Raw genomic sequence first — 26,788 nt, forward strand, 5'->3', positions numbered from 1 at the left:
GGTGGGCAATGCGACGGGAAGACAACTGGCCGGCGGCCCAACTGGGGGGGTGTGCAGGGTCAGAGCTTAACGCAGGACAACCTCGCTGAGGTTTCGAGATGCCTGGATGACCCTGACTGCCGTTGCATATATTACACCGGCCGCTTTTTCTCTGAGTGTGCGTATTTTATTTTTGCTTTCTCGGGAGCGAGCGAGCGAGGGGCGCCGGGACTGGACGGACGGCAAGGCAAGGACCGGAGACGGGGCCCTTGGGCGATAGAGCCAGGCGTCTTCCCTGCACGGCGAGAGTCTGCAGAGCTGCTGTACTGCGGCCGTCTGTCTGGCAACGTATGTAGGTAGATACTTCGGAGGATGCGATGTCTGTCGACTGTGATGTGATGCGATGCGGGTGCGGTTCAAGTTGCAGTCACTGGTTGCAGTTGTATCGCCAGGAGGGATCGGTGACCGTAGGGCAGGGCGGGCGGGCGAACGAGATGAGGTGGAGGTGAGGAAGAGGTAGGTTGTAGTCGAGGCCGGCCACACAGCAGATCAGATCAGATGAATGGCGTCCTACAAAGGGAGGGAGGGGCCGTCCTCGTTCTTTGTGGGAAGAATGTACGAAGCTGGCGACGGGTGAGACAAGTGCCCGTTGTCTTGAGCAGGCGTGTAAGGTACACCTTCTGTGCCAGAGGCGCGGGGATCATTTACTGGCCGTTGACCTTGGCTTGTTGACCTCCACCGAGGCGAGCGAGTGGCAGCAGTGGGCACACGAACAACCACAGACAGACAACAGACGGATGAGGTGGCCTCGTGGTTGTTGATCGTGGTGGTGGTGGTGGGTGTGCGTGGCCGACCTAGGTTTGGCAATGGTAATGCAAATGCAAATAGTATTCGTCCACCTCGTTGCAAATTGCAGGCCGGGCGGCCAGGCCAGAATGAGGTACAGTTGCAATAAGGTGGTGGCCGTCGATGAATGGAACCCCTGGGTTCCTGGATTGCCGCTTCCAGTAACAGCCGGAGGGCGGCTGATTCGTGCTTGTTGCAGCGGGTGGTGACGTGCGAATCAGACGGGAGTCTTCTGTGGTTCTCGATTCTTTTACGGAAGGGCTCCAACTCAACTTCACATTGGTCGGGGACCTTGCCTTGCGCTGTCATTTACTCATTCATCCCCAACACCCGAGGGCAGCAGCAACGACGGAGGCGACGGCAGAAAGCAGGCGCAGCAGCAGCAGGACAACCAGGCGTAGGAGCAGGAGCAGGAATAGATGCAGGTGCAGACGCAGGAGCCCGAGCAAGGTCGTACATCTGAAGGTAAACAGGGGGCCGGATGAAGTAGAGCGAGCCAGCGGCTGGGGCCTGTACTGAAAGCCTGCGATTTTGTGTATGTGTTTGTATGCTTGTGCTTCGGCACTGCGTATGGCTGGCTGCTGGTTTGTGGTTTTGAGATGGTGTGGTGCCGTGGGTGCGGTAGGTGGTGTGGTGTCGTTGTTGTTGCTGTTGTCGTTGTGGTGTATGTAGTGGCTGCTAGTAGGTAGTAGGCCTGCCTCACTGCTCAGGTACAACAGCAACCCAGGGAGGAGGATGGGCGGGCTGGCAAGAGGATGCAGATGGTGTTGGTGTTGGTGCGGGTGCAGTGTGTGTGGGTTCGTGGATGAGCTTCCGTTTCTTGTCTCTGCATCTGCCGCTGCAAGATTGGCCGAAAAGAGATGGCTGCAGTTGGATATGGAATTCAAGGTTCCTGGGCAGGTCGCTGTTGCTCGTCAGGGGCAAGCAATGTGAAATTAGGAAGAGCAGTTTGCCTCTTGAGCCTCCGGACGATGCGGATGCGAGAGGCACGATACGATGGGGTACAAGGCTAGATACCATACCATGCCTTGCCTCACGACGCGATGCACCTGTACCTTACCCTCAGCATTGACCTCCACTTCATTACCCAACCCTCATCAATTGACTGCAACGCAAACCCCCAAATCCAGGCCCTCTTAGCCTCTCAAAGTCGCTCTCAGGTACGGGGCGGGGCGGATGCCACCAAGGCCCGGCACCTTAGCTCAAAGGTTCTTCTCACCCAGGCAAGGTGGGCACAGGTACCTACTTTACCGAATGTTGACATTGACAAGCCTGCCTCAAGAGGCAAGGTACGAGCAAGCGTAAGGCATCTTAAGGGGGGCAAGCCAATCTCCCACGAACCAGGGCAGTCGGCCGAATCAAGAAAGCGCGCGTCGCTCACTAGGACTGTGTGAACTGGTTCCCAATGAGCAATCAGAGAAATCAGAGCCAGAGCAAACCAAACGTGGGAAGGGGGAGATGGGTCAGCCATTTCGTGCTGGCGAAACCCTCAGCGCCGTCTCTAGCACCAGCTAAGTCCATGGCGGTTTCGTCTTGCTGAATGTACCGCGCTGGGTTATTTGTATGAGCAGATACTTCTACCAAGCTGCTCCTTCCTGTCTCTATCCTCTGCGAGATAGGCTATCACTACTTTCCTTCCTTCCATTTGCCTCAGGTGCGGACCTGCTGCTCCTACTCGGACAGCTCCTCCTACCTGCCCATTCGTACTATGCAGTACCTGCCTTCGTACTTTCCTGCGTCAACACAGCCCAGATAACCGGATAACACTTCCTTCCTCAGACACAAGTTGCACTGCTGCCGGGAGATTATTCCATTTATTCAGTGATTTGAGTGATGACGCATCAACAAGAAACAAATCCGGACTCCGAACCTGCACCTTTCGCCATTTCGCAGCTCGTCAACCACGTGGGTGCCGCACTCCCAACCCACCACCCACGGCATCCACGGCCACGATGGGAATCCACTTGCCACTAATGCCCCCTCCAAGCATCGAAGTATCGCGTCGCACGGCCGATTGATTTAACTACCTCACTTCATAAGGAAAAAAACCACTTGTTGTCTCTCCAGCAGTTCGGTACTTCTCGCCTTTCCACTCCAACCGCCATCTCCCGCTCATCAACAAAAGTCAAAACACTCGTACACTCTCGCTTCGACGGCGATGTCATCCGTCAGCTCAACGTCCCGGCCCTGGGAAAGTGCCTCCTCTTATGCAAGACCCTTCCCATGGAACATAACACAGACGAGATTGCACACGCCTGCTTCCGCTATGCGGCGGACTCGATATCTCGCCTCCTCTCCCGAAACATCGGCTCGTTCGAAACACATCAGACCAAATGACAACGCTTTTCACTCCCCTCGCTCTGCTCACCATCTTCCAGTCGTCACGTCAAATTCATAAAGGCTGTCTGTCGTCCATTGTACGGCGAATCGTACGCTACGAGCCGACGACATGGCCAAAACATCGGGCATCGTCTGCAGTCATTGGGCGTGGCACCATTTGTCACTTGAGGTTCTCATAACCCGAACCCTACCTTAGCTTTGCCTTCTCTCTGGTTGGAAAAATGGGGGTTTTGGCCATGCATCTCGCGATTTTGGCCTTGCCCTGCACTACCGTCTTTTAAGCTGGTGGGCGTCAACAACCAGATGCTGTGGGCCACTCTCGCACCCCAGATTCTTAACGCCACGACCCAAGGCCTTAATTAATCTTGGAACCAGGGACCTTCGGCTCATTCGCTCCAATCATTCCCCCGGCAGCTTGGCCAGCTCATGACAGTATTCCCGTTTTGGACACCAGAGTCCCACAGCTACCAGCATCTAGCAAAAGAAAACGAAGAGAAAACCCACGGTTGAATCCAGGGCTAGGGACAAAGAATGGTCCAAGCAGTCAACCGGGATGTCAACTGCCCGTCATGAGAGACATCGGTGGACACTTGGATTGGGTTCCATCCGAAACTAGGTTCCGGGCCTTTGCCGCACCAGATTTGCCCGTGAGAGAGCCTCCCTCACGACCGAGCTCAATCGGCTCCGCTCTCCGTCACATTCGCTATGCTATTCACAGCGCCGCCGTACGACATGTCAATCCTCATCCCCGCAAAGACCACTCAACAGAGAACGTCTGCCCGTCGTTTGCCTCAGAACCACACGCTGCATCCACCATCGCCTGTCAACTTGTCTTGTGTTGAACAGATGGTTCGAACCCCGTCTGCCACGTCGCACGCCGTTGCACTCGTCCCGTCTGTCCCGGCTCTTCCTGTCCACCTGTTCAATAAGTCCCGTCCAGATTTGAGGTTCAGGAGACTTTTCTCCTCCCATAATGGCCGCGAACAGCTTAGCCTAGTCATGTGTCCTGCAGGAGGCAGCATCACTGCTGCAGGTACCAACACATCTATCACCACACATGCCCGCCTATCAAGGAGCCAGTCACGGTCAGCCATCTCAGGGCCACTTCAAAATCCATTTGGCTAGACTTCCCATCATGGCGACAGGAAACTACAGCGAAGAAACCTCCTCAAACTCGCACTTTCATGGAAACAGCGTCTCACCACACGGGAAACGCCAGCTACAGAAGTGAACGTGCATGGGCCCTTTTCCCTTCTACGCACGCCTGCCTTTTCCCCAGAAAGAAAATCGCTTGGCTAGATTGCACGGCATGCAACTTCAGTCGGCTGTTCGGCTGAACACATTTGTTGTAGAGCTCTGTGCTGCGCAACTACCACCACGCTTGAATGCTTCGGCGCAGAGCAACGGGAAGGGCACTAACTGCCTGGCGTGGCTGGAAGGTGATGCCCGGTTAAGGCACCACAACATCCACAGAGTGCACTACGCTGTAAACCCCGACACGGATTATGGTTTCGACGTCCTTGGTTTGTTCTCCCGCACTATTACGAGCCCGTTGAGCAGGGAACAATTCGCTAGGTTCCCTATCAAGGCTGCGAAGGAACCTACGCTCTAGCATTCCGAGGCGTCTGTGTCATGTCATCCTTCACCCCAACCCGAGCGCCTGGGGAAACAACCGCGAAACCTTCCCGCCCGGGATCCTCCATCGCCGTCCGCCTGGAAAGTGGCGCTTTGACAATTGTTTATTCTCAATCAAACATTGTCCTTCAAAGACATCATGCATGAACCGCCGCTCCCAAGATCCGGGGATTCTTTGCATGAGGTCTTGAAGAGTGTGTGGCTGGCTAGCCTCGACATCTTTGATCAGCCACAAGCAGGATAATTCGGCCTGGACTTGGCTGGCATTTAGCCCCCATGAGGGCGCCTTGCAGCTTGCTGGCATAAGCAAAGTATGTTGAATCACGGTACAGCTTTCAATGGCGGTTTTCAAAGCAAAGAGGCAGTGCTGTGCAATCTGTTCACTAAGCAACGTCATCAACAGTCACTTATCGCACGTCAGCGAGAACTGGACGGCAACCTTCGGGGTCATTTCGTCCCAAGGTCACAGTCCAATCACGCAGCTGTGTTCCACCCTCCCGTGCGATAACCTCTCTCCCGCGCATGAGCGGTGTGACACACGCAGTCTGCTTCCAAATTCTTCGTCTCTTGGTTCCGTTCCGATGCTACCGGCAGACTTGCTTTTGAGGAAGTAATCAGGACTCGAATCCTACCAGATGCAGTGGGCGACAAGCACTGCAACCTACATGGCTGGCAAGCAGGCCGGCTTCCTGAATCAAAGCTGGCCATTTTCGGGGCTCGCGGGCGCAAAGCAACGCTTCTTTGCCTCATTTGGAGACCTGCCCCTGGTCTTGTAGACACCTTCGGCACCTACCACCTAACGGACCACTCACAGCGGACGAGATCGTCCAAATCGCGGGTCAATGACACTGAAGAATGTGGGACTCTCCGAAGGACAAGCAGATTCTGGACATCACGAGAGAAGGCAATTAAAACGTGCAGCGACAACCTACTGGCGCTTCAACTCTTCTTGACTGGCGCCGTGGAGCAGAGGGCCCCCAGATTTGCGGCGAAAGATGCAAAATGCCAGGAAGACCCCTCTGCAGCGTCGCTTTTTCCCATAGCGCCTCGGCGTCGCTGGTCCTGTATCCTGATTGCAGGTGGATCAGTTAATTTCCATCCACTTTCTTGCTTGAGAGCCACAGAAGCTCAACTGGTTCAGAGCCGCTCGAGGCGCTCCACGACTTTGCTAGCCAAATCCTGCACCTCCTCAAGAGCTGGCAAGACACAATGGTTCTTGCCTCCAAATGCCGTCGCCGCCGTTCCATCGGTAGAGCCAACGGCCATTGTGATCGCCCAGGCCTGTCCCCGCGAACGCCATGAGACATTACTGCGAACGCCTTTTGACGAGACTTTGTTGACGGGGGGCCATCATTGGTGGCCTGTGCCTGCCGCCTTGGAAGCCAAGCACTCAGATCGACCCATGCAGCCAATCAAGCTTGGTATGGATGAGCGGAGACTTGGACCCTGAGAAAGACATATTAAGGGGATTACCGCATGCTGTTTTACCAGGGAGACTGGCCGGAGCCAGTTGGTAGATGCAAGTGCTGAAGACCGCGAAACTGATCGACGACTCGGGCAAAAGGCGGCAAAAGCTCAGGGCCCTCGGACATGGTTGTCAAGTTGTGAGACTTTCGATAGACGATGGCGCGCGCCAGTTTAATTCCAGATGCTTCATTTGCATGACCGACGGTGCTCAGCAGAACGCTGCCAAGATCCGGGACACCTATGTTCCGTCTACGATGTTGAGCGCAACTACCTTGGGATTGGCGGCTAGGAAAGGCGCACTGCTCTTCTTCGATGATGACGCAGTCAACAGCAAAAGATTCCCTGCGCAGTGTTTCTTGCTCACCACCGGAACGCGCCACAGTGGCTCACCGCATGGCTGGCGCTTGTTACACCTTTGCTTCAAGCAACTCGCCTTCCGTGACAGACAGCCAGGAGAATCGCTGGTTCATCGTCTGATGTTCGCGCGTGTCAAATTGGGCCTCGTGCCCCATTGATTCAAGACGTGGGTGTTCCATTCAGGAGAATGGCAGCCTCTTGCTGCGACGTCTTCGCATGTTCACCTCAGTCAGGCATGAGTCTGGAAGCGCAAGGTGGCTTCTACCGCGTCAAGGCTCAAGCAACCTGGGATGAGTGACATTTCATGCATGTCGACTCAACGGCATGGCTCCAAATAAGCTCAGGTTACAGGGGCAGCCAACGGACATCAACGAAGGATCTTTGGGATGGGGTTGCCTGTCAGCTAGGAAAAGCGGACCTCTGTATCACGAACATATACTCGACATCATTGACAAGTCGGTCCAGCTTAACGGGTGGCTGGCAGGACATGGCTCTCTCTCTCTACTGTGAGGTTTCAGCATCCCAGTTCGAAATATTACTCGACCTACAGTCAGTCGACAACCCGCTCTGAGGGCAAGACATATCTCGAGGACGCAGTCGTATCAAAGAGATGGGATCATTGCCCCTTCAACTGTAGCAGCAACAGGTTTCATGCCGCAAGACCATAAACAAAACCGGGATGGCTGCAGAACAATAGCGGATTCGGTTGACGAGCCGACCACTCAAGTTACCTGGGTGTCCAAATCGACTTGGGACGAAAACCGACCCAAGGGAGAGGGACTCTCGCCAGCTTTGCAACAGAAGTTGTCTTTTCTCCATCTGCTGTGCATAGCAATTTCGGATCTTTTAGTTGTTGTCCAATGAGGTGGCGGCCTTTCTCATAAGCCACGGTGAAACACGAAATCACTCGCTCCCATGACCGCCCGTTGGTGTTCAGGCTGAAGTTCAGCCGGCGTCGCGGACGTGTTTCAGACGCGCCCTCAATTCACTCGGGACATTCTCGTCGCAGATTTCTCGCTTGACGTTCAACGCGCTTTAACTAGAATAGGCGGGAACAAAGAGCACGGAGTTCCCCCTCACGTAAAGGGTAGTTGGCCCTTGTTCATGCGCGCGATCCCCCAACTTTCGGAAGCAGCGCTCTCACGCAGGGAATCCTGTCGAACGATGTTGCGGAGTTGAGATGACGGGTCTGTCTTTTCACACGGACTGCTGGTTCGGGCTTGCAGCTTCCGCCGGTGTAATGGATTGGCCGGGCTTGTTGGGCGGGAGGCATCCCCGAACCAGCACGTCGTTCTCGCTCGACTGTGAAGCTGTCATGGATTGTCAGCGTCACAGATGCTGTTGCCAGGCGGACGCTGGTTCTGGCGAATGTCCCGTGCCCATACTCGCAATGCGGATTTGCCCAAGGGCGGCTGGGGTTCGGGTGATGATCGAGACGCTCCCAGCAAACGAGCATCGAAGCTATCCAGAAGAAGGAATTCCTGAGGGAATTTCTGACTCGTTTCTGACTGCATCAACTTCGCTGTTGAGATCGCCCCACGAGCCGCGAAGCCTGGTGACGCATCTCGTCCAAACCATTTACTGATCTCTCAGCAGACTGAAGAGAGTCCCGGTTTTTTTGGATGAGGCCGTATCGGATCTAGGAGGCAATCGGGCCCAAGCTGATGGGCAAGTAAAACAGCGCCGTCTCAAGAAACAAACTCATCAGCCCATCGCGGATGCATAGCTCGAGTATCCCACATCCACGTCGGCACCGGACGCCGTTCCGGGAAAGGCCGTGCGACGTGGGGTTAACGGCCGGCACGCCATCCGAAGAGGCGAGATGGAGCCGACGGACGGCGGGCGGGAGAACTGGGGCAGAACTCGGCCTGTGAGCCCTTGGTCCGAAGTGCCGAGATTGTTGCAGTTGGACGACGTCGCAAGAGTTTGGAGATTCCGCCGATGCTGCTATCTGCAGCATTCGTTGGACCACGAGTCCTTTCAAGTATCGCAGCATGTTGGCCCACGGCTCCGAGCTGCCGTCTTGGGCAAATCTCACCACATGCATTCGGAATTGGTGCGTATGGGTGAATCGGCCAGCGTCAAGTGACTTCACGGCCAAGTGATGGAGGCCACGCGTCCCGGCCCATCATCCGCCTTGTCGTCGGAGCCGCCGCTGCGGGTTGAGAGCGAGGCGGCGTCCGCGTGCGCCGACTCTGCCACGGATGTACGACGGCGGGTCCAGATTGAGCTCTGCCTCCATTTCTGTGGATTCCCTCCCGTCTGCTATGGACTGCCTAAGTATTCCAGAAACCCAATCGGACGCACAAACCCGCCGATGCGTTCACTTGTTCGAACGCCTAGCATCCGATGGGATATGAACCGATTACCACGGGTCCGCTGAGAGGTCGCAGCCACGCCCAGGCCAACGCAGGAGAGCTTCAGAAATATCTCCTTAGTCTTCTGACAAAAAGGAAGCCCGCCATGAGGCAAAACAATGGACACTCGGGGAATTGAACCCCGGACCTTTCACAAGGCGCATCACCTGGAGATACCGGCGAAGATGCGAAGCGAAAATCATACCCCTAGACCAAGCGCCCGAATCGTATGCACAGCGAGGCCGAGAACGCGATCGAGAACCCACCACGGCGGAGATCGTGGCGGGGGAAGACGCAAGAGTGGGATTCTGGCGGCGGCGATGGTTGGTTGGGGACGACGGTGGGACCGCTCGTGTACATCTGTCCTGTGGGTGAAGGGGAGAGCCAGTGCTCAGACTCGAAAGCGCCCCCATCTGAAGTCGCGATGGAATCACCGAGAAACCTCTCTTCAAGGCGAGGCGCTCGAGAGTGATCCAAGGATATCAGAAACGTTCGAGGCCCTGCTTGGCAGTTTTAGCAGTTCGTCTTGGCAACAAAAACAAACGGGAGCCACTTCGCTTACCCCAGCTGCGATCACGACATAGGAACTCGAGCAAACAATCAAGAGGAAACGCGACACGGTAAGATCGGTCGTGCCAAGGCTTCAAAGATAGCCTCATCAACGTCGCAAGGGAACGAGAAGTCTAGACACGCCGGGCTGGATGTCATGTCTGTCACCGAGGAGGCGGGGTGAGGAGGGGGAGGGGGCATGTAACCGTGTCCAGGGGGCTCCTCCGTCTCAGGAGCCCAGAAAAGACCCTTAAAACAAGCACAGAAAAAATGAGGCAAAGCCTGAAATAGAGAGGGGGACGGCATCGCGACTTAGTCAGTTTCCCTGTCGTTGGTCCTCGAGAGAGACGGTTGATCCTTTATCTCAAATCAAGTCCTATTTTGAGGTGTTGGTTTCGCGGTATGCGGGGCGACGAACGTGGGGGAAGGGGACAAGGAGGCCGGGCAGGACGGTGTCAAGTCTTTGCAGAGATATACTTTTGCCTCGAAGCGCAGGACTGTTAACGTTATATGCTATACGATGCTCGGTATCGCCAGAGTTGTGAGAAAACACGCCATGGTTCCCAAATGCGGTTGCTGGTGGTAAGGTACTTGTCAGATCTCGCACGCGCCCCTGCGACGAGCGTCAAGAGTCCTTATTATCCAATTGAAGAGATAGTTGGCAAACGTATTGCTACGACAAAGAAAGCAGGAAGAATGGTTCCAAATGGTACTATAGTGAATAGGTTATAGAAGTCTGCCGAGACACCACGATGCTTCACAAGAGTCGATATTCGCAGGGCATCGAGACATGAAAGGACAAGGCCGTTGCTTGGATATCATAACATATCTATCGTATCGTATGTGTTTCCGTCATATCGTTCTTCGCTCGCTGTCGTCCATACAAAATACCTCATCCAACAGATAAATCATAACCAAATATCCCATCAACTCCAACTAAGACAGACCCTCATAGAATCACAAATCATGAAACATCATATCTCCAAAATAATAAGACCCATCCCGGAACAGACTCGTACAAAGTCATTCAAACGTGTGCCAGGTCTTCCTTCATCGCCTGTGAATGTACTCCCGCTCCCTTCTGCGGTCCGAGATGGTCACTCTCATCCTCTCCTCCTCAGGCGGCGGGGGCGGCGGCAGCATGCGCGGCGGCGAATACCGCCTCCCCTCGACGTACCTGAACGTCTCGTAGCGCGGCTCGACGGGGACAGGGACGGGGTACGGCACGCGCACGGGGACGAGCTTCTCGCGCTCGACGTAGACCTCTCTGATGTCCCTCTCGCGATCACGGCTGCCGTGGCGTGAGTGGCTGCAGCTGCGGCTGCGGCTGCTGCGCGAGGACTTGCTGCTCTTGCTGCTCTTGACGCTCGGCTCCACGTCGACGGCGATGACCTCGATGGGCGCGGGCTCAGGCGGCAGGACGATGGGGGGCGGCGGAGGAGGAGGAGGAGGAAGCGCGATGACGGGTGGAGGCGGAGGAGGGAGAGGCTCGACGACGGGGGGAGGAGGGGGCGTGCAGGGCCTGACGATGACCGGGGGCGGGGTCGGCTCGCGGGCGGGGATGAAGGTTGTCTTCTTTGTGCGGACGGTGACGGCGCCGTTGGTGGGGGGTTCGAGGTAGAGGCGCTTCTTTGCGCCGTGGTGGGAGTGGTGGCGGTGGTGGTGGTGGTACTCGTAGTATTCTCGTGAGGATGCTGCTTTGGCGGTTAGCTTTTTTGCTTCGAGGTGACGTCAGGGATAAAGCGGGAGTTACACGTACCCATTTTGGAACGGCTGTGCAGAAAAGGAACTCTTGAGGAGGAAAGTCTGAGTGCGCCGGTGTGGCCTACACTAAGGTGCGACGTTGCCCGATACCGACGGTGTGGTTTTCACAACGGGGGGCCGAGGTTCGTTATGGGTTGCGGGTAGGCGCAGGTCGCAGGCGGATTCTGCTGCAATACACCCGGGTATGGGATGATGTGTAGGAGTAAAAAAGGGACGATCGAGTTTGTTTGGCGGGACAGAAGTGAAGATCAGCTTCTGAATCAGAAAAGAGAGGCGGGAAGGCTGGGTTGGAGCTGCACTAAATAAGGTCGGGGGCAGAGAGGGGGGGATGAATGGTGGGCGGGAGATGCGCTATCCCATCATATAACTACGTACCGCTGGGCGCAAGAGAGCCAGCCAGCTGCTGCCAGGGAAAGACACAGAAAAAAGACTTGGAAAAGCGAACTTGTCCAGGCAAGGCCGGACGGGAAATGTCACCGTTGCTGACGGCTGTCACTGGTTGGGTTGGACGGCGGTGGGTGTCACCCACACCACCCACCTCGCATAGCCGGATAGTACAAGTACCTTGCGCTTCCTAGTTTGCGGTACAGTACAGTGCTCACAAACACCAAGGAGATGATGGTGTGTCAGCCCGAGGGAAAGCCCAGTCTGAATGGGAGACCCAGGCCAGGCTGGGTCGACGTGCAGCTGCCGTGTCGAGGGAGAGAAGACGGGAAGCGGTGCATCGCCATGGCCGTGTCCCCCGCCCTCTGGAGGCTCAGCAGCAGCGGCATCAGCAGCACCGAGGACCCAGCAGCGGGAAGCCCGACCGAGACGAGACGCACGAGAGAGGGAACCAAATGGAGCACAGCCGCTTTGAATGGAGCTGAACATACCTAGTACTAGAGTATGGTATCTTTTCTGCCAGACTCTATTCGCGCGCAAAGTGGGATATCTTTAAAGACAGCAGATGAACAAACAATGACACTGGCCAACAAATTTCAATTAGGAGGGACCATGCAGAACCGCAAACCTGTCCAACAAAAACCAGGACCATCCCCCCTCCATCTTCCCACATGAACAAGACCCTTCCCTCCTTCCAGACCGTCCTTCCTCCATCTTCTTTCCCTTCGCGTGAGGGACAGGGGCGCGCGATTGGGCAATTAGGGCCTTATGACGCCAGTGGGCACGTCACGCCAAAATCAAGATTCCGGGAGGGTCCTCGTGCGCTCTTCTGCTAGAGGGAGGGGTGCTTGGCCCGGGCTGCCACCTCCCTCTTTTTTGGGTTCTCCGGCTGACATCCCCCGGCGGTCTCGACCGTCTTCATTCGCTCCGCGCACCTCGGGTCCTCTCTCGATGCACTGCGGTATGTGTGTGTGCGAGTCCTGCGTCCTGTCCTGCGTGCTGCCCGTCACCGCCGATGGTCGACGGTGCGGGATGGGAGAAAATCAAGGTTGTTGATGTGCCGCCGCGCGGGATTGCTCGCAGCTAGCCCGCTGCGCACCGCCTTTTCCCACGAGATGCGATTGCTCTGCGCCGCGCCTTTTCGTCCACTTGCGCAGCCAACTCGGGGTACCCCTGATCGTGGGGTTGCAGGGCTGAGCTTGTTGGATTGGGTGCGCTGGCAGCTCCATCGTCTGTCCCAACCATCTCCGCCGCGCCGCCGCCATCTCTTTGGGGTCCGGGGCCAGCAGACATCGTTGGGCCGCGGGGCGAGAAGAGAGAGAACAATTCTTCCCCGAGTCGCTGCGCGGCCTCTTGGGCCCCGATTCTTAGGAGCGGGCCTCATTCTCGTTGGGCGCCGTCCTCGATGCCAAGGCTGCGAACTGTACGATCCCATCTATCGGTCGTCGCTGGCTGCATGCTTGACTGATTCGAGATCCGGCCATCTCTTCGCAGCCCAACCTCTGCATTGCCGCTTTCTTTTTCCTCCCCTTCCCAGATCAAGTCTAGATCCATCCATCTATGACCCTTGACCCTGGGATCTATCGGGCTCGGGTGCCCCCGAACTTCCTTGATACGATCGATCCAAGGCAGTCGCCCACCGTGGGACTAGGGCCCTCAAGCCGCCGACATCCTCGCGCGCTGCTGCCGCCGTGACGCACCATCTGACCGAACCAGCTTCACCGTCCGCCTCATGAAGTTCTGTTTGGCTGACGGCGGTCGAGCATACACAGCCGCCCTCGGAGCAGGGAGCTCACGCGCCTCCATCGCGTCATGGTGATTTGACTTCTCTGAGATGCCAGCGTGTGCAGAGAACCCGGATACGAAATTGTCCTCGCGGCGAAACTTATTGGCCATCCAGTTGAACAGATGGCCTAGCTCTCCCATCCACCACAGACCAAGCACGATGACCAGGATGGTGACTGGTATCGCAGAGGCCCAGTAGAGCCACTGACCGGCCTCCATGTCACGGATGTCGCTCGTGTTCATCCCGAAGATGCTCGACACTGCGCTCAGGGGCAGGAATATGATTGTGACAATGGTGAAAGCATAAATGGCCTGCTCTTGCCGGTCCTTCGTCACCGCTGCGTTGTTCAGATTCTAGCCACTCGTCAGCAAAGTCGTCCCATGCTGAAAGTCAACTTTGTTGGGCTTACCGTCTGCTCCAGGACATCGGCCTGTTCAGCATATTCATCAAAGTCTCTTGCCCGACGCTCCAACAGTTGCGTGCACTCTGCGGCGAGGAGATCCCTGAAGCCAGCAGCATCCGTGGACGGAAGCTTGTAAAAGTCTGACACCTCAGCGATGGATGCCAGCAGAACGTCCGCCTCGCCGTCCTCGGCGTATCTGTTCCTCGCCATGCGCAGGTGATTCCGCAAGGACGCACCCTCTCGTCTGTTCGCCTCACTGTACTGGACCGCGTTCAAACGGCGGTGCTTTGGTGTTGTGGATGAACCTTCGTCCCGAGATGCCAAAATAGAGTTGAAAACACTGTTTTGCGCAGCTATCGTGCGGTTGATCACGGTGACTTCCTGACGCAAAAAGTTGATTCGCTGCTGATAAGTCATGTCTGACGCCCCGTTTGCAATTTCGTTCTCCTGCGAAGAAAAAAGTGTCAGCACGTGAAACGGCGGTGTTCAACCCAAATTAGACTTACCAAAGCTCTGAGATACTCAGAGTATGTGTCGCTGATTCCAGCATACTTTTCAGACGTGTTGGAGAGGAGTCCGTATCCGATCAGGGATACGACCTCCAGCGGGAGGACGGAAGAGCGTTCCAAGAGCTTAAGATTTGACAGGCGTTCCATGATGTGCTTCATGCCGCTCTTCACCAAAGAGTCGGCCACGTCCAGATGGTCCTCCCACATGTGTGTCTCATGACTGGCGTAGATCAGACCCATGACCAGATGAAGCCAAGCACGGATCAGGTCAATAGGCACATCGATCTCCAGGCGGTCCGTAGGTTCAGCGTGAGACAGGATGCTCTTGAAAGCCATGACAGGGAGGGCGAGTTGCCGCAAAACTTTTCTTATCGTTGGGGCGTTGGCGAAGACGGCGTCGCGTCGTCTCTTGTCGAGTCCGTGAGGGTGAGGTTCGCCATCTGCGGAGTCGGATACGGGGACCTAAAGGTAGTTTAGCGACATGTTGAGTTTGCGGCGAACTTTAGACGGAAACTCACCCAGACGAGGTTCATCACAGCCCCCCAAAACCGCTCAGTTGTTGGCCCGTCAAACAGTGGAGGCAGGAAAAATCTGAACAGAGTGTCGGCAGCGTTGAATATGTCAACGCGGTCTTCGTAGTCCTGCTTCTTCCAAGGTTTGTTCTTTAACTCCTGGATGGCAGCCCCCTGCTGTTCAAGGTAGGCGTAGACCTCGTCTCGACCAGACGCCTCGGAATCCAAGTAAGCTCGCCGGTCCGGCCCGTTTGTCTCGGCAGTCAAGAAATCCTCTACTTCGGAAAGCTGTTTTTGTAGGACAATAAAGTTGGGGCCCTCGACCGGGCTTGAGATATGAGCGTCAGCCCAGCTGAAGACGTGAAACCTCTCGTTTGCTTTTCCATGTCCCGGCGGATAGCTCAACCGTTTTCCGGGTGAAAGGGGAGCCGGCTGAAGGCCGGCACCGGGCTGAGACCGAGTGTTGCTCACTGATTGCCCGATGGGTCGGAGGATGCCGCTCGGCGGAAGTTGAGGTGGCGCACTGTTTCCCGTTAGCTACATCCGGCAAGCTGCGGAGCTGATATACCGACCAGGTTTCCATCGTGACAACGACATTTCTGCGTGATGTGCTAGCAAACTGCAAAACCTTCCACCAACGTGCTTCGCCCAGCTGACGGCCGTTAAAGTGGAAGCGCACTGTCTTGGGCCAGAAGTCGGCGAAGTGGGCGATGAACGCAAACCACGTCTGACACTCCTCAAGAGGAAAAGACCATAAGACTGATTCCCCGTACTGAACGAGGATCCGCCCAGACTCTGCGCTGTGAGAAGGGTCTTTCGCCGGCTCTGACACCACGCTGACGCTGTCGCCTCGCAGGGCCGCCTCGGACATCGAACCGCAGGTGATGAGAAGGGAGTTGTCGAGAACGATGCACCAAAGCTGGCGAATGTGAAAGCAGGAACTCTTGTCACCGTTCCCAATTTGCCGCGTAGCTTGTTGCATGTCGCGCTTCTGGGAGTTTCGAGAGAACGATGCTTGCAACAGAGTCTGGGGCGGGTAAGCCCCTGGGTTTCCAGTGGCCAGGATTCCAGAGTAGTCCTCGAGAGAGAAGTAGGGCACACAGAGCCATGTTGCCGTTCGCTTACCCGGAGTCGACCCTTTCTCATGTTCCCCTTTTTGTAGAGGCAGTTGGAGGTAGCTCGGCTCCATGTGCTTTACCGTGGTTTGCCGGCTGGTTCTGACTGTCTTGGAATAGTTCTTCCTCACGTCGGAGAGAAGCTTCCGGATGTCATTCTGCTCGTTTTCCGAGAGGCATCGCGAGATTTCATTCTGGGAATGGTCAGCCTCGGGGCCTTCTGTATACTGCTGAGCAAATACTCACCGTGAACTCATCAAAGTTCATCATGTCTTGTTGTACATGCCTAGCAGTTGTTAGGGATGAAGAAACAATGTTTGTCTGAGAACTTACAGCCACCTGAACAGAGACTGCCTCCTCCTCCTCGCATCATGGACGATCTCCAAAGCCGCCGAATGCAAGCCCCCAAGGACACCTTCGCCGGTGTACTTTGACTGATATACATAAAACGCCTCGCTGAGTGGTGGCTCTTCTCCCCTTAGCGTAGAGTCGTCAGAAAACGGCGTCTCCAAATCAGACCCGTCGTCGTCTTTTGAGTGATCGCCAGACGGACGAGCGGGGTCAAAGACGTAAACCTTCCCCGTCGTCTCCTCCAAATCAACCCAGTCCTCCGTCTCCTGGATAGGAGTCAAATACTCCATGTCCGTGAACTCTGGCGGCATCGGGAAACCGTCCAGATCTACAGAGTGTTCATCTCCCGTAGCGTCCGTGTAGACAGAGATGGGCGAGGGCTCTTTGGACGGGGCCGGAGGCATCTCTTCTTCCTCTTCTGGCACTGCGGACGGGAATGCAGGTGTTTGCTGCCGCGAAATAGGTGCTGCCATGGGCGTTTTTGGCCGGCGTCTCGGTGTGATGGCGTCCTTAGGCGAGGCGAAGCGAACCATGGGCTGAAGTAGTGATCGGGTCGATCGCCGGCGGGCTGGGATGGTGGCATGCGGCGGTGGCGTCGGCGGGACGGGGATGTAGATGTCATCTTGCTTCCGAAAGTCCTCCATCATCTGGGCCAGGTTCACACCCCTGTACTGGCTTCTGAGACTTTGTACTGAGGTTCGCGGCGGGAACAGGGAATGGCCTCGACGGCGAGGTTCCCTCTGCGATTCATACATATTGCTGGCCGATTCGTACTGTGTTTTGGGGCTGTATCTTGTGTGCGAAACACAGTGTAAAGTCTCGGCAATGGTGTGTAAGTGGCTACCGAAGCCCTTAGACTTGCCAGATATTGGTCGTCTTTTCTTCAAGTGGTAAGTGGTATCAATAGTTTCAACGACCAAACGCCTCAAACCTCCCCAAAAGGGTCGTCTCAGAACGTGTCTGCAACATTTAAGTAAGAAAATGCCTGCAATAGTGGTATCGCGTCAAATGTCACCCAGCCGACGCTTGTTTCTTGGCCAGCCACCCGCGTGGTCGCATTCAGGTGGCAGGGCCGCCGCTAACACGAGGCCCAGTGGGCATGTGCGCTACCCGTGCGCTGTCGCTCCAGGCACGCAGAACCGCTAGCGCCGCCGTTGGCAACCTCCCTCCCCGCCATCTTCAGCGCTTGTCGCGGGGAGGTCCCAGCAGCTGTTGGGTGCTTCTGCGCGGGGCCCAGCCACTGACGTTCTAAGACGGTGGTTCCTGGTGCCCCTGGTACTGGGATGTACCTGCATTCGCGATGGACGAGAGCCCGCTTAAATCGGCATCGACATGGTTCACGGAGGCTCACGATAGCTGCTAGTTTTTAACGACAAAGCGAGTAGCGTATGTTCGGATCTCTTTTCGTTGCCGTCCCGGCCGAATGTCTACACAAAACAAGTGGTTGTCCGTCCTCCTGAACTCCCAAGTCAACCCACGGGTATCTACCATTCCTGAACTCCAACCCAAGTGGTATCTCGTTCCGTTCCAGAAAGAGAAAGAAGACCAAAGAAAAAACAGACGATGAGCGTCCCAAGAGTCCTCATCTGTCCATGTCCACGTATCGGTATCAAAAGGACCAATAAGCGACTCGGTCGGCTGAGGATCCCAAGCCCATCCGTCTAGTGCAAAGAAACAATGAACCACCTCGAAGGATCTTAGCCAGCCATTCAGTACCAGAAGTTACAATGTTCGTAAGGCTGGTCGGCCAAGTATCTGCCATCTTCCGAGCGTCCATCCTTACTGCTACTGCTGGGATCAAAACCGTCGCACTGCTGCAGGTACGCATCCGCCGGTCGTAGGTAAACAAGGTAAAGCAAGTTAGAAAGCCGCCGTAAGTCCTGTTCTCAGACTAGTCCTTCTGCTAGAAAAACCGAGCCAATAATTTCTCAGCCATTGCAAAGTCGAAGCCAATATCCACAATGAGAATCCATACGGAAGGGGTTGCTGAAAGCGATGGCAAGTGCGAAGTATCCGAATGTCGAAGCCCGTCACCAGCAGTGAGGTGCAAACAGCAAGAAATCCAGGCTGAGAATCGACTGGCTAAAACTGTGCCTGGTCTTCAAAAGTTCGGGATGTGAGCGTCTCTCATCTTCTTCGCCATCTCGTCGATGGATGCGATGTAGTAAGACGGGGCAGCAGTCGAGGGACCAGGAATACCGAGCTGCTGTTGCTGCTGCTGCTGACGGATCTGGGGCAGATGGACGTCGGTGTAGAACTCCTCCTCTTCGAGCCAGTTGCCGTCGCGATCGAAGATCTGGGCGTACTCGTCGAGAAGACCCTGAGAGTACCAAAGCTTCATGTCCTCGCGCCAAGGGAAGTTGAGGTTGCTCCAGAACCGGGTGATCGGGTCCTTGAAGGCAGGCTGGCGGCGCCAGAAGGGCAAGGTGATCACGACCAGCTTCGCGAGCAAGAGCTTCATCTTGCGGATCTCCTCGGGCTTCGCCTTCTTCTCCTCATAGATGCAAATCATCGCCATGCGAATAGGCATCTCGAAGCTCTCCATCAGGCCCGGCTGCGTAAACTGGTAGTGGTAGAAGCGGCCAGAGAGAAGTGGGCCGTAGTACTCGACGGCCTCCTTGACATTTTCGAGGAAGTACTTGCAGCCGCTATCGATGTCGAGCTTGACGCAAGTGCGGTAGTTCATGGCGTTGAAGAGAACGAAGCGCGCATCCCACTTCTTCTGGCCTCGGTCGATCTTCATGCCTACCAGAACTGGAGAAATTGTCAGAAAACCGCATCTTACTGCAGCTCGCAGGCGTTTTCTTACATCCGTTGTAGAGAAAGACGATGATAGGGCCAACCTGCTTGACATCATACTCGTCCATCTTCAGGAATGTCTTGCCATTCTGTTCAACAACACGATTAGGATACATTTATTGTGAAGTCAAGTTCGTGCCTTACCGCGTCAGCAGGGGGAAGGTGCTCGGCAAACCAGGTCGAGTCCGTAACCAGGATATCGCGGTGAGCCAGGGCGTTCATACTACCCTTCTTGAAGGCAAGGGTGACATCCCATCCGTGCTTGGCACCAAAGAGCCTGCGAAGGCGAAAGTCAGCAGGCGACTAGTATTCACTTTGTTGGGTCACTCACTCGCGGCGGCGGTCTCTCTCGCGTGCAGCCAGCACCGCCTTGGCGAGAGCCCCCTCCTTCTCGACTTCCTTCTTCTCGGCCTCGGCGGCGGCGGCAGCAGCAGCGGCACCGTCGTCTTCCTCTTCGATAGCCACAGCAGAGTCCTCGTCCTCCGACTCAGAGTCCTCGAAGGAAACGGCGACGCCCTTGCCCTTGTCCAGCTTGACCTTCTCCTTCCGGGTCAACTTCTTCTTTTCGGCGAACAATTCGACGGACGCCGCGGGGCGGCCGCCGCTGCCGATGGGAGTGTCGATGGCTTCGCGGGCCGCCTTTCTGGCCTTGGCCTGGACCTTCTTTTTGGCCGCGCGCTTCGAGTTCTTCTTCTGAGCCATCTCGCTGTTGTTGCTGTAGTCGCTGTCGCTCTCGTCACTGCTATTTTCTTCACTGTCGTCGTTCTCGCCGCCGTCGTCTCTACTATCTTCGTCGGCGGTAGTGATGTCGGTGTTTTTGTAGGATCAAGAAGAAGTCTTGGTCGAAGTTAGAGGAGGAAAATCCACAACACTGGCAGTGTAAGGTGAGGTATTCTTCAACTTTGCAGCACGAGGTGACTGAATTTTAGAGCTAGGCTCCAAGTTCGTCGAGCTGCCTTGGCCTTCCCGAGTGAGCTTCTCCTGGTCGAGGACAGCAGAATGAAGTGCTGCCATAGATGCATCAGGGGTGAGGCTTTCCGCGGACAAGGACGGGAATTCCTCCGCTTCAATGGTGATATCCTGCCTCAGGGGGCTAGGCTTCATGCCCTTCGGGCAGGCGACATGAGCCCAGGAGCGCATCTTTAGGAATTTGTGAGACACACGGTTAGTAGGCAGTCGGGACCAATTCAAATTCAAAGGAACTTGAAAGACGATGGCACGCAACAAACCCAATGTCAAACTGGTCTGTGGAAAAAGATGAGATATGCGTGAGTGATTGGGTTGGTTGTGTCTAAGAACACTTGGGTGCAGTGCAGCAAACTTAGGATCTCAGAAATCTCAAAAGAAAACTGCTTGTGTGAAAATTCTGTGTGAAAATTCTGAGGCAGGTGAGCATCCCACGTCGGCAGGTAGCTGGTGTGCTGTGGTAAGTGATCCTTCCCCTTCTGTTCTTTCAGGCTCACCTTCGCCTTGCCCAGTGCCTACCAAGAGGGAAGGGGTCTACATGTATTCCGGGCCTATCTAGTACTCCGCGGAAGCAGAGACCTTCTCTGATGAGAGATCATATTGTTGCAACTCGATTTTTGAGGAAGGCCCCCTTCGCTCAGTCATTTTGATATTTCACCCCTGAAGCCTTGAATGAAATATGAACCCTTAAGCAGACCTCATGAATCTGGCTTGGGCTTCTTTAAGAAAATCAATTCCTTCAGCGACTCGGTAAATTCCTTGACCTGAGTGGTTGAAAGCTTTCTAGCTGTAGGTAGAAAGAATGAGCAGAGGAAAGAGTGCCCCACTTGGTCGCTCCCTACTTTCTTTATTGCGGTAAAGAACCCAAAGCTCAACGCTGGTTTTGTCCGACACAAACAGACATTGCTGTGATGTATGGTCTTTCTGTCAGCCCAGCCATGGCGAAGAGACCACTGCCTAGGTACCACAGCAAACCGGCGGTAGAATCTTCGTCAAAAGAAAGCCCAGGCATTTGCGTCCGCAACCTCGCTGTTGCACTGCAAGTTTGTTTGAATTTGACTTCTGCGCGGCCAAGCTCCCGTGCCGCTGCAAGGGTCATATTTCAAGAAAAAAAGGCAGAATGTCGCAAGCCGGTGGGCGAACAGCGGCCGGGTTGGGTCAACGTTGTATCAAAATTCTCCGAGTTTATCAAGACCAATAAAAGCAAATAAACCCTATTCGTTTTTTCAAGATCGAGAACATATTTACTCCCAACCGGAAGGAAAATAAACAATGAAGCGAAGAAGATGAAAAAAATCATCCAGGTCAGTGGTCGCAGATCATCCATCGTCGTTGTCGTCTGTATACTTACATAAGCGGGAGCAAGGACAAAGAGCAAAAGACCGGCCGCCCAAGGAAACATCACAATCTCTGGGGCATGGGCGATATAAGGTCAAAACGACCCCGGTCTTCGCTAGTCATGTCCATCCATACCTCGCTCTCGCTATTTCCTGTTCAGACCATCGATCGGACCCACTCCCAAGCCGATCCTCGCGGATTGGACAGCCGGCATCAGAGTTGACCGGCGCCCTTGCGGGGCGGACGGCAGAGGTTCCATCGGAGGAGGGCACTTGGTGAGCGCTTGGCGCTTGCACTTACAGGGCATCATACCTACCAAACCTGAGAGGCACAACGCGCTACATTGATGGAAACCCGCCAATCTTTCTGACTGGATCAAACCTTAAGAAAACCAGCCAAGACAGACAATGTCAAGGCCTTTGATGCTCGGGAAAGTATCACCGCACAACGAGACAAACCTCGGGAGTTGCACGGGGAACCGGAGTCCGCCATCATCTTCCCAAACAGACGGCGCCCCGGTATGCCCCTTTACACGGGCCTTGGAGACCAACCGATTCGCGGTGGTGAGGTTGCCATCTCCACCGTCCCCCGTTTAAACTCGGACTCATGATCCGGCCCGAGAAACATTGACACCTGCCCGAGTCCCCCGTGTTCATGATAATAATGAGCAGTTTCCCTCGAGAAGCGAAGACGGTTTTTACGATGAAATCGACATTCCAATCCATCTTTCACACCAAACCTCACAAACACCTCTACCCATACCCAGCAAAATGAGCTCCTCAACAGGCAACAGAGCCCTCTGGATCGCATCCTACGATGAGCCCGCCCAGGTCGTCGACCTCCCCATCCCAGACGCTCCCACCGGCACGGTCGTGGTAAAGATCCTTGCTGCTCCTATCGTCCCTTACACCCACCTCTTCCACTCCGGCAAGCTCGAGCATGTCTCTCTCCCTCCCCCCTACGTGCCCAACCCGAATGCCATCGGCCGAGTGCATCAAGTCGGCCCCGACGCCGTCAAAGTCAAGGAAGGCGACCTTGTTTACGTCGACGCCACCACCCGTGGCCGTGACGATCCCGGAAGGATGATCATGATCGGCCACATTGGCGGCCACGGCGAGGACAAAAAGCTCACCCAGGAGTGGCGTGACGGTTCACTGCAGCAGTACCAGAAGGTGCCACTCGAGAACGTCTACCTTCTCGACGAGAAGCGTCTGTGCGGCGAGCTTGGATATGACTACGCAGCTTTACATTCTATCGCACACTACTCCGTCGCCGCGGGTGCCCTCCTCGAGGCCGCCGATGTCAAGGTGGCCGAGACCGTCATCATCGGCCCCTCAGGAGGTTCGTTTGGCGGGCTGGCCGTCGAGGTCGCCCTCACCGCAGGCGCCAACGTCATCGCGCTAGGCCGCAGCGAGAACAAGCTCGCCGCCATGCGCAAAAAGCTCAACGACCACCCCCGCCTCAAGACCGTCGTCATGACTGGCGACGAGGAGGCCGACGCTGCAGCCATCCGCCAAGCGACCCCCAACGGCACCGGCGCCGAGATCTACAACGACTGGACCCCCGGCGAGCTCAAGAACCCGCCGTACCTCGGCGCCGCTCTGCGCGTGCTCAAGCGCGAGGGCAGGATCATCCTCAGCGGTGGCGCCAGCGAGACTCTGACTATCCCCTACGCCTCCTTCGGCATCATGAACCTCAAGCTGCAGGGCAAGTGGATGTGCGAGCGCCGCACGCTCGAGCAGCTGATCAGGATGATTGAGGGTGGCCAGCTGCGCATCGGCAAGGAGAGCGGCAGCGAGCTGGCCGTGTTCACACTGGACCAACATGAAGAGGCCATCGAGCACGCGCGACTCAACGGTGGCTGGAGAAACTACACCGTTGTCGCGCCCAACCCTTGGTAGAAAAAGAGGGCTCCACAGAATTGTTTTGCTTTTGATATCTTTCTTTCGTCATATGTAGCAAACGCATCAGCGTGCAGTCGATACAGGCTTGAGGCATTTGTGAATATAGGGAAAAATTAGAATTATTGAGCGAATAGAACCCGACTCCGATTATGGGCTTGTGTAACTGAACCTCCGCCCCAAAATCTCCCCCAGGGCTGCAGATGACAAAATGTGCTCTGACTTCTATCATCGACATGGATGTCAGATCTGTCCCTGCATGTTTGTCAATTTCTGAACAAGCGACACGTCACATTGCTGACGAGACCCGAAAACCAAAATCCGACGACATGGTCCAGAGACGGAGGGAAGGTCTGTCTGTCTTACCTCGTAAGCCAGTCTTACACGACCTGTATCCCGTTGCGCCATTGGCTGACCCTCGTCGAGTAATTAAATAAGGTTTATGTTTCCATCGTAGATCTTGCATTGACAGCCCAGGGCAGACAGACCGCCGCCAATGCATGTGAATGGTGAATGACTGAGATTTTGTAAGGGCAGCCAGCCAGCCAGCCATGGATACCTCCATAATACCCAACGGGCCAACAAACGTCGCAGCGGTCTTGTCCCCGTGTTTTTATTGCCTGGCGGCTCCTGTGCCGCTTTGCTGCAGGCATTATTGGCGGGGAGCAGCTCCTCCGTTTGCCGGTGTGTTTTGGCAGCCCTCCCAGGGCTCCTTCCAAGCACACGTCGACATGGGTCTGGAAGGGTAGGTACATTGCTGGCCGTTTGTCACTGGCTGGGCTCCGGTCGGTGAAGAGCCGGACGCGCTCATTCACCGGTACGGCGCTCTTATCTCAAACGAAAAGATGAGACGCCATTTGAAGGGGGCCAGAATTTGCAATCATGTACATGGCCATCGTGTAGCTGTGAGATGGCGTCCAAGTATTGGTAGGAGGTACTTTAGCTACCTTACCCAGGTGCGATGTCCGTCTCGTACCTCAGGTGTAGGCAACTTGAAGCTTTGCGGCTTGATCAATAAGAACCCGTTTTGGTGACCCAACAATTGAGGCATGCATACAAATAACAATGATAAAAACAGACAACAACACGAAACATGAATCAATAATAAGCAGCAGACCAGCCACTCACTCTCCTCATTGAATTTAAACTCGTCGGCAATGCCCTGGGGCACTGGAAAGGACCCAAATGCAGCAACATCACCCGAACTGAGGGCCCGTGCACGACGAGCATCCCCTTCCCCGGGCGCTAGCATCGCTCCCGCCGTCGCTGGGATCCCTGTCCACCACATGGCGGGGGGGGGGCTTGCCAAGGTGCCCCGTGGAGGCACGCTGCACGACCGGTGTGCTTCCCTCCAGCAAGGTTCCCTTCCAGCTTGCCAGCCAGCCCAGTCAGGTCGGTCTGCACTTTACACACAACTCGACACACACACCTCGCACGCCGGGACACACCACACAAACGTGGTACCGGCACCAACCAAACTGAGGTAAGGGTATCTGTCAGTCGCTGCAGTCAATCAGTCAGTCAGGTTGGAGGAAAGCAAACGCGCACACAATCAATCAACGGCACTTTCCAGCCTGAGGCCCCCATCTTTTTTCAACTTCACCTCGTCCTCAAGCGGTGCTGCCTCCTCCTCCGTTCGCCGACCTTCAAGGCAGGAAGGCAGGAGACGCTCGTCGGTCGCCGCCTCCCCCGAAATCTGAGCGGATCTGACACACTTCCTGCCTCCAATTCAACTGCCTTCCACCACGATCGCTCTTTTTTCGCTCCCTCGGCCGCCCACGACGACGCGCCGCCGCCGCCTCCACACCCAACCAACCCCTCGCCTCATTCACTCCACATCCATTTGCTGCCTCTCTTGACATCATCATCGCAGCAAACAATTACTCAGTCTCATGTCTGTCCCTTTCATCGCACTCACTCCGCAGTGAAAGTGTTGCTCATCCCGATCGCTCCATTCGCTCAGACCCTCTCGGTGCCGCGACTCAGGTGAGTTATCTTCGCCATACCGCCAGAACCCGTGTCAGACCCAGTTTCTCATCTCATACAGGTCCCGAACCCGACCCAGCACCATGGCCGCCCCTCCAGTCGACCTGCTGGCTGCCGCCACCCAGAACTTGATGGCCGCCGTGCAAGGCTACGTCCGCGCCGCTGTTGCTTCCGAGATGGCCAACGGCCCGGTGCAGCCCCGCCTCGCCAACCCCGACTCTCTCCGTGCCCGTCTCGACACCGCCATTCAAGAGAATCGCGACCTCACGGAGAGGGTCAAGAAGCTCGAGAGTAAGAACCGCCGGGACAAGAAGCGCATGATTTTTCCTTGCCTTGCCACTGAAGATACATGCTAACATGACGTAGCAGACCAGGACAAGAAGAGGGAGACAGTCGGTAGGTTCCTGTCCTACACCGGCATCGACTTCGAGGCCCAAAGAGCCTCCCGCCACTCGGCGGCCAAGCTTGAGTTCCACTTCTTCAAGAAGCTCCCTCTCGAGCTCCGCATGAAGATTTGGAAGTTCGCCCTCCCCGGCGGAAGAATCTTTGAGATGACTGGCCCCGATGGCCACTTCCACCGCATGATGCGCGCCCACGATCCCAACCAGGCCAACCCCGCCACCGTCCGTATGAACTCGGGTCTGCCTGAGATGTGTGTTACCACCCACAAGACGCCCAAGCTCCGCCTCGCCTGCAAGGAGGCCAACGCCGCCTTCAAGGAGGCAGGCGCCTTTGAGTTCGGCCTTTTCGGTGGCGAGTACAAGGGCGTCTGGTTCAACCACTCCGAAGACATTCTCTACCTGCGCGCCGAGCCCTCCAGCTGGACAAACATCGACATGTCCCGCATCGTCCGCGTCGCGCTGCCCCACACCAAGCTCATGACCAAGGACAATTGCACCGCCAAGATGGACACCATCCTCACCCACTTCACATCCTGCCGCGAGGTCATCATGCTCCAGGCCGTTGACTGGGATTATCGCTCCTGTCTTCCTCCTCCCCGCCTGCCCGCGAAGCTCTACCCTCTTCAGGCCGACGACACCATCGGCCACCACGACTACCCCACCGAGATGTCGACGGAGATAGGAAACGTCGCCGTCTGGAGGGACGTCAAGCGCATCGTCGAGCAGCTGTGGATGGAGCACGTGGTCCAGACCAAGGGTCTCAGCCAGGGCAAGGTGCCCAAGTTCGTCGGTATGGAGATGCTGAGAGCCAAGCACACTCTGTTTGACTAGTATCATTGAGGGCAGGTGGTCCGGCTTTTCTTTAAACTCACGACTTTTGGGATTGTATCATATTCAGGCAAAACATCAGGACTCGCAAGGTGTTGGATTCGGAAGGGTTGCTTTTTCCGACAGGTCCCCGAGATGACTTATGGCAAGACACACACACGATTTTGTTTCCTCTTTATACGATGACTTGGCAAATGGGGTCTTGACTTGTGGTG

General features: G+C 55.7%; 5 protein-coding genes across 5 annotated transcripts; 2 read left to right on the forward strand and 3 right to left on the reverse strand.

Moving 5' to 3' along the window:
- Positions 1–10,580: 10,580 nt before the first annotated feature.
- On the reverse strand, positions 10,581–11,293 carry CGGC5_v000469 (uncharacterized protein; the record flags this gene model as incomplete). Its single annotated transcript, XM_032032428.1, has 2 exons — positions 10,581–11,224; positions 11,290–11,293. 2 exons carry the CDS (start codon positions 11,291–11,293, stop codon positions 10,581–10,583), a joined length of 648 nt encoding a protein of 215 aa, XP_031888494.1.
- A 2,041-nt stretch (positions 11,294–13,334) lies between these two features.
- On the reverse strand, positions 13,335–17,109 carry CGGC5_v000470 (uncharacterized protein; the record flags this gene model as incomplete). Its single annotated transcript, XM_032032426.1, has 7 exons — positions 13,335–13,817; positions 13,874–14,314; positions 14,374–14,838; positions 14,895–15,411; positions 15,461–16,197; positions 16,250–16,289; positions 16,337–17,109. The coding sequence occupies 7 exons, from the start codon at positions 17,107–17,109 to the stop codon at positions 13,335–13,337; spliced, it is 3,456 nt and encodes a 1,151-aa protein (XP_031888492.1).
- Positions 17,110–18,455: 1,346 nt separating this feature from the next.
- CGGC5_v000471 (uncharacterized protein) lies at positions 18,456–19,855 on the reverse strand (the record flags this gene model as incomplete). Its single annotated transcript, XM_032032425.1, has 4 exons — positions 18,456–19,108; positions 19,164–19,242; positions 19,298–19,430; positions 19,485–19,855. 4 exons carry the CDS (start codon positions 19,853–19,855, stop codon positions 18,456–18,458), a joined length of 1,236 nt encoding a protein of 411 aa, XP_031888491.1.
- Positions 19,856–22,227: 2,372 nt separating this feature from the next.
- On the forward strand, positions 22,228–23,358 carry CGGC5_v000472 (uncharacterized protein; the record flags this gene model as incomplete). Its single annotated transcript, XM_032032424.1, has 1 exon — positions 22,228–23,358. One exon carries the CDS (start codon positions 22,228–22,230, stop codon positions 23,356–23,358), a length of 1,131 nt encoding a protein of 376 aa, XP_031888490.1.
- Positions 23,359–24,515: 1,157 nt separating this feature from the next.
- Positions 24,516–26,576, forward strand: CGGC5_v000473 (uncharacterized protein; the record flags this gene model as incomplete). Its single annotated transcript, XM_066150678.1, has 4 exons — positions 24,516–24,750; positions 25,284–25,344; positions 25,406–25,635; positions 25,711–26,576. The coding sequence occupies 4 exons, from the start codon at positions 24,516–24,518 to the stop codon at positions 26,574–26,576; spliced, it is 1,392 nt and encodes a 463-aa protein (XP_066009812.1).
- Between the last annotated feature and the right edge of the window lie 212 nt (positions 26,577–26,788).

This window comes from Colletotrichum fructicola (genome assembly GCF_000319635.2).
Source record: "Colletotrichum fructicola Nara gc5 chromosome Unknown KSG_Nara_v1_contig01, whole genome shotgun sequence".
In the NCBI taxonomy this organism is placed as follows: domain Eukaryota; kingdom Fungi; phylum Ascomycota; class Sordariomycetes; order Glomerellales; family Glomerellaceae; genus Colletotrichum; species Colletotrichum fructicola.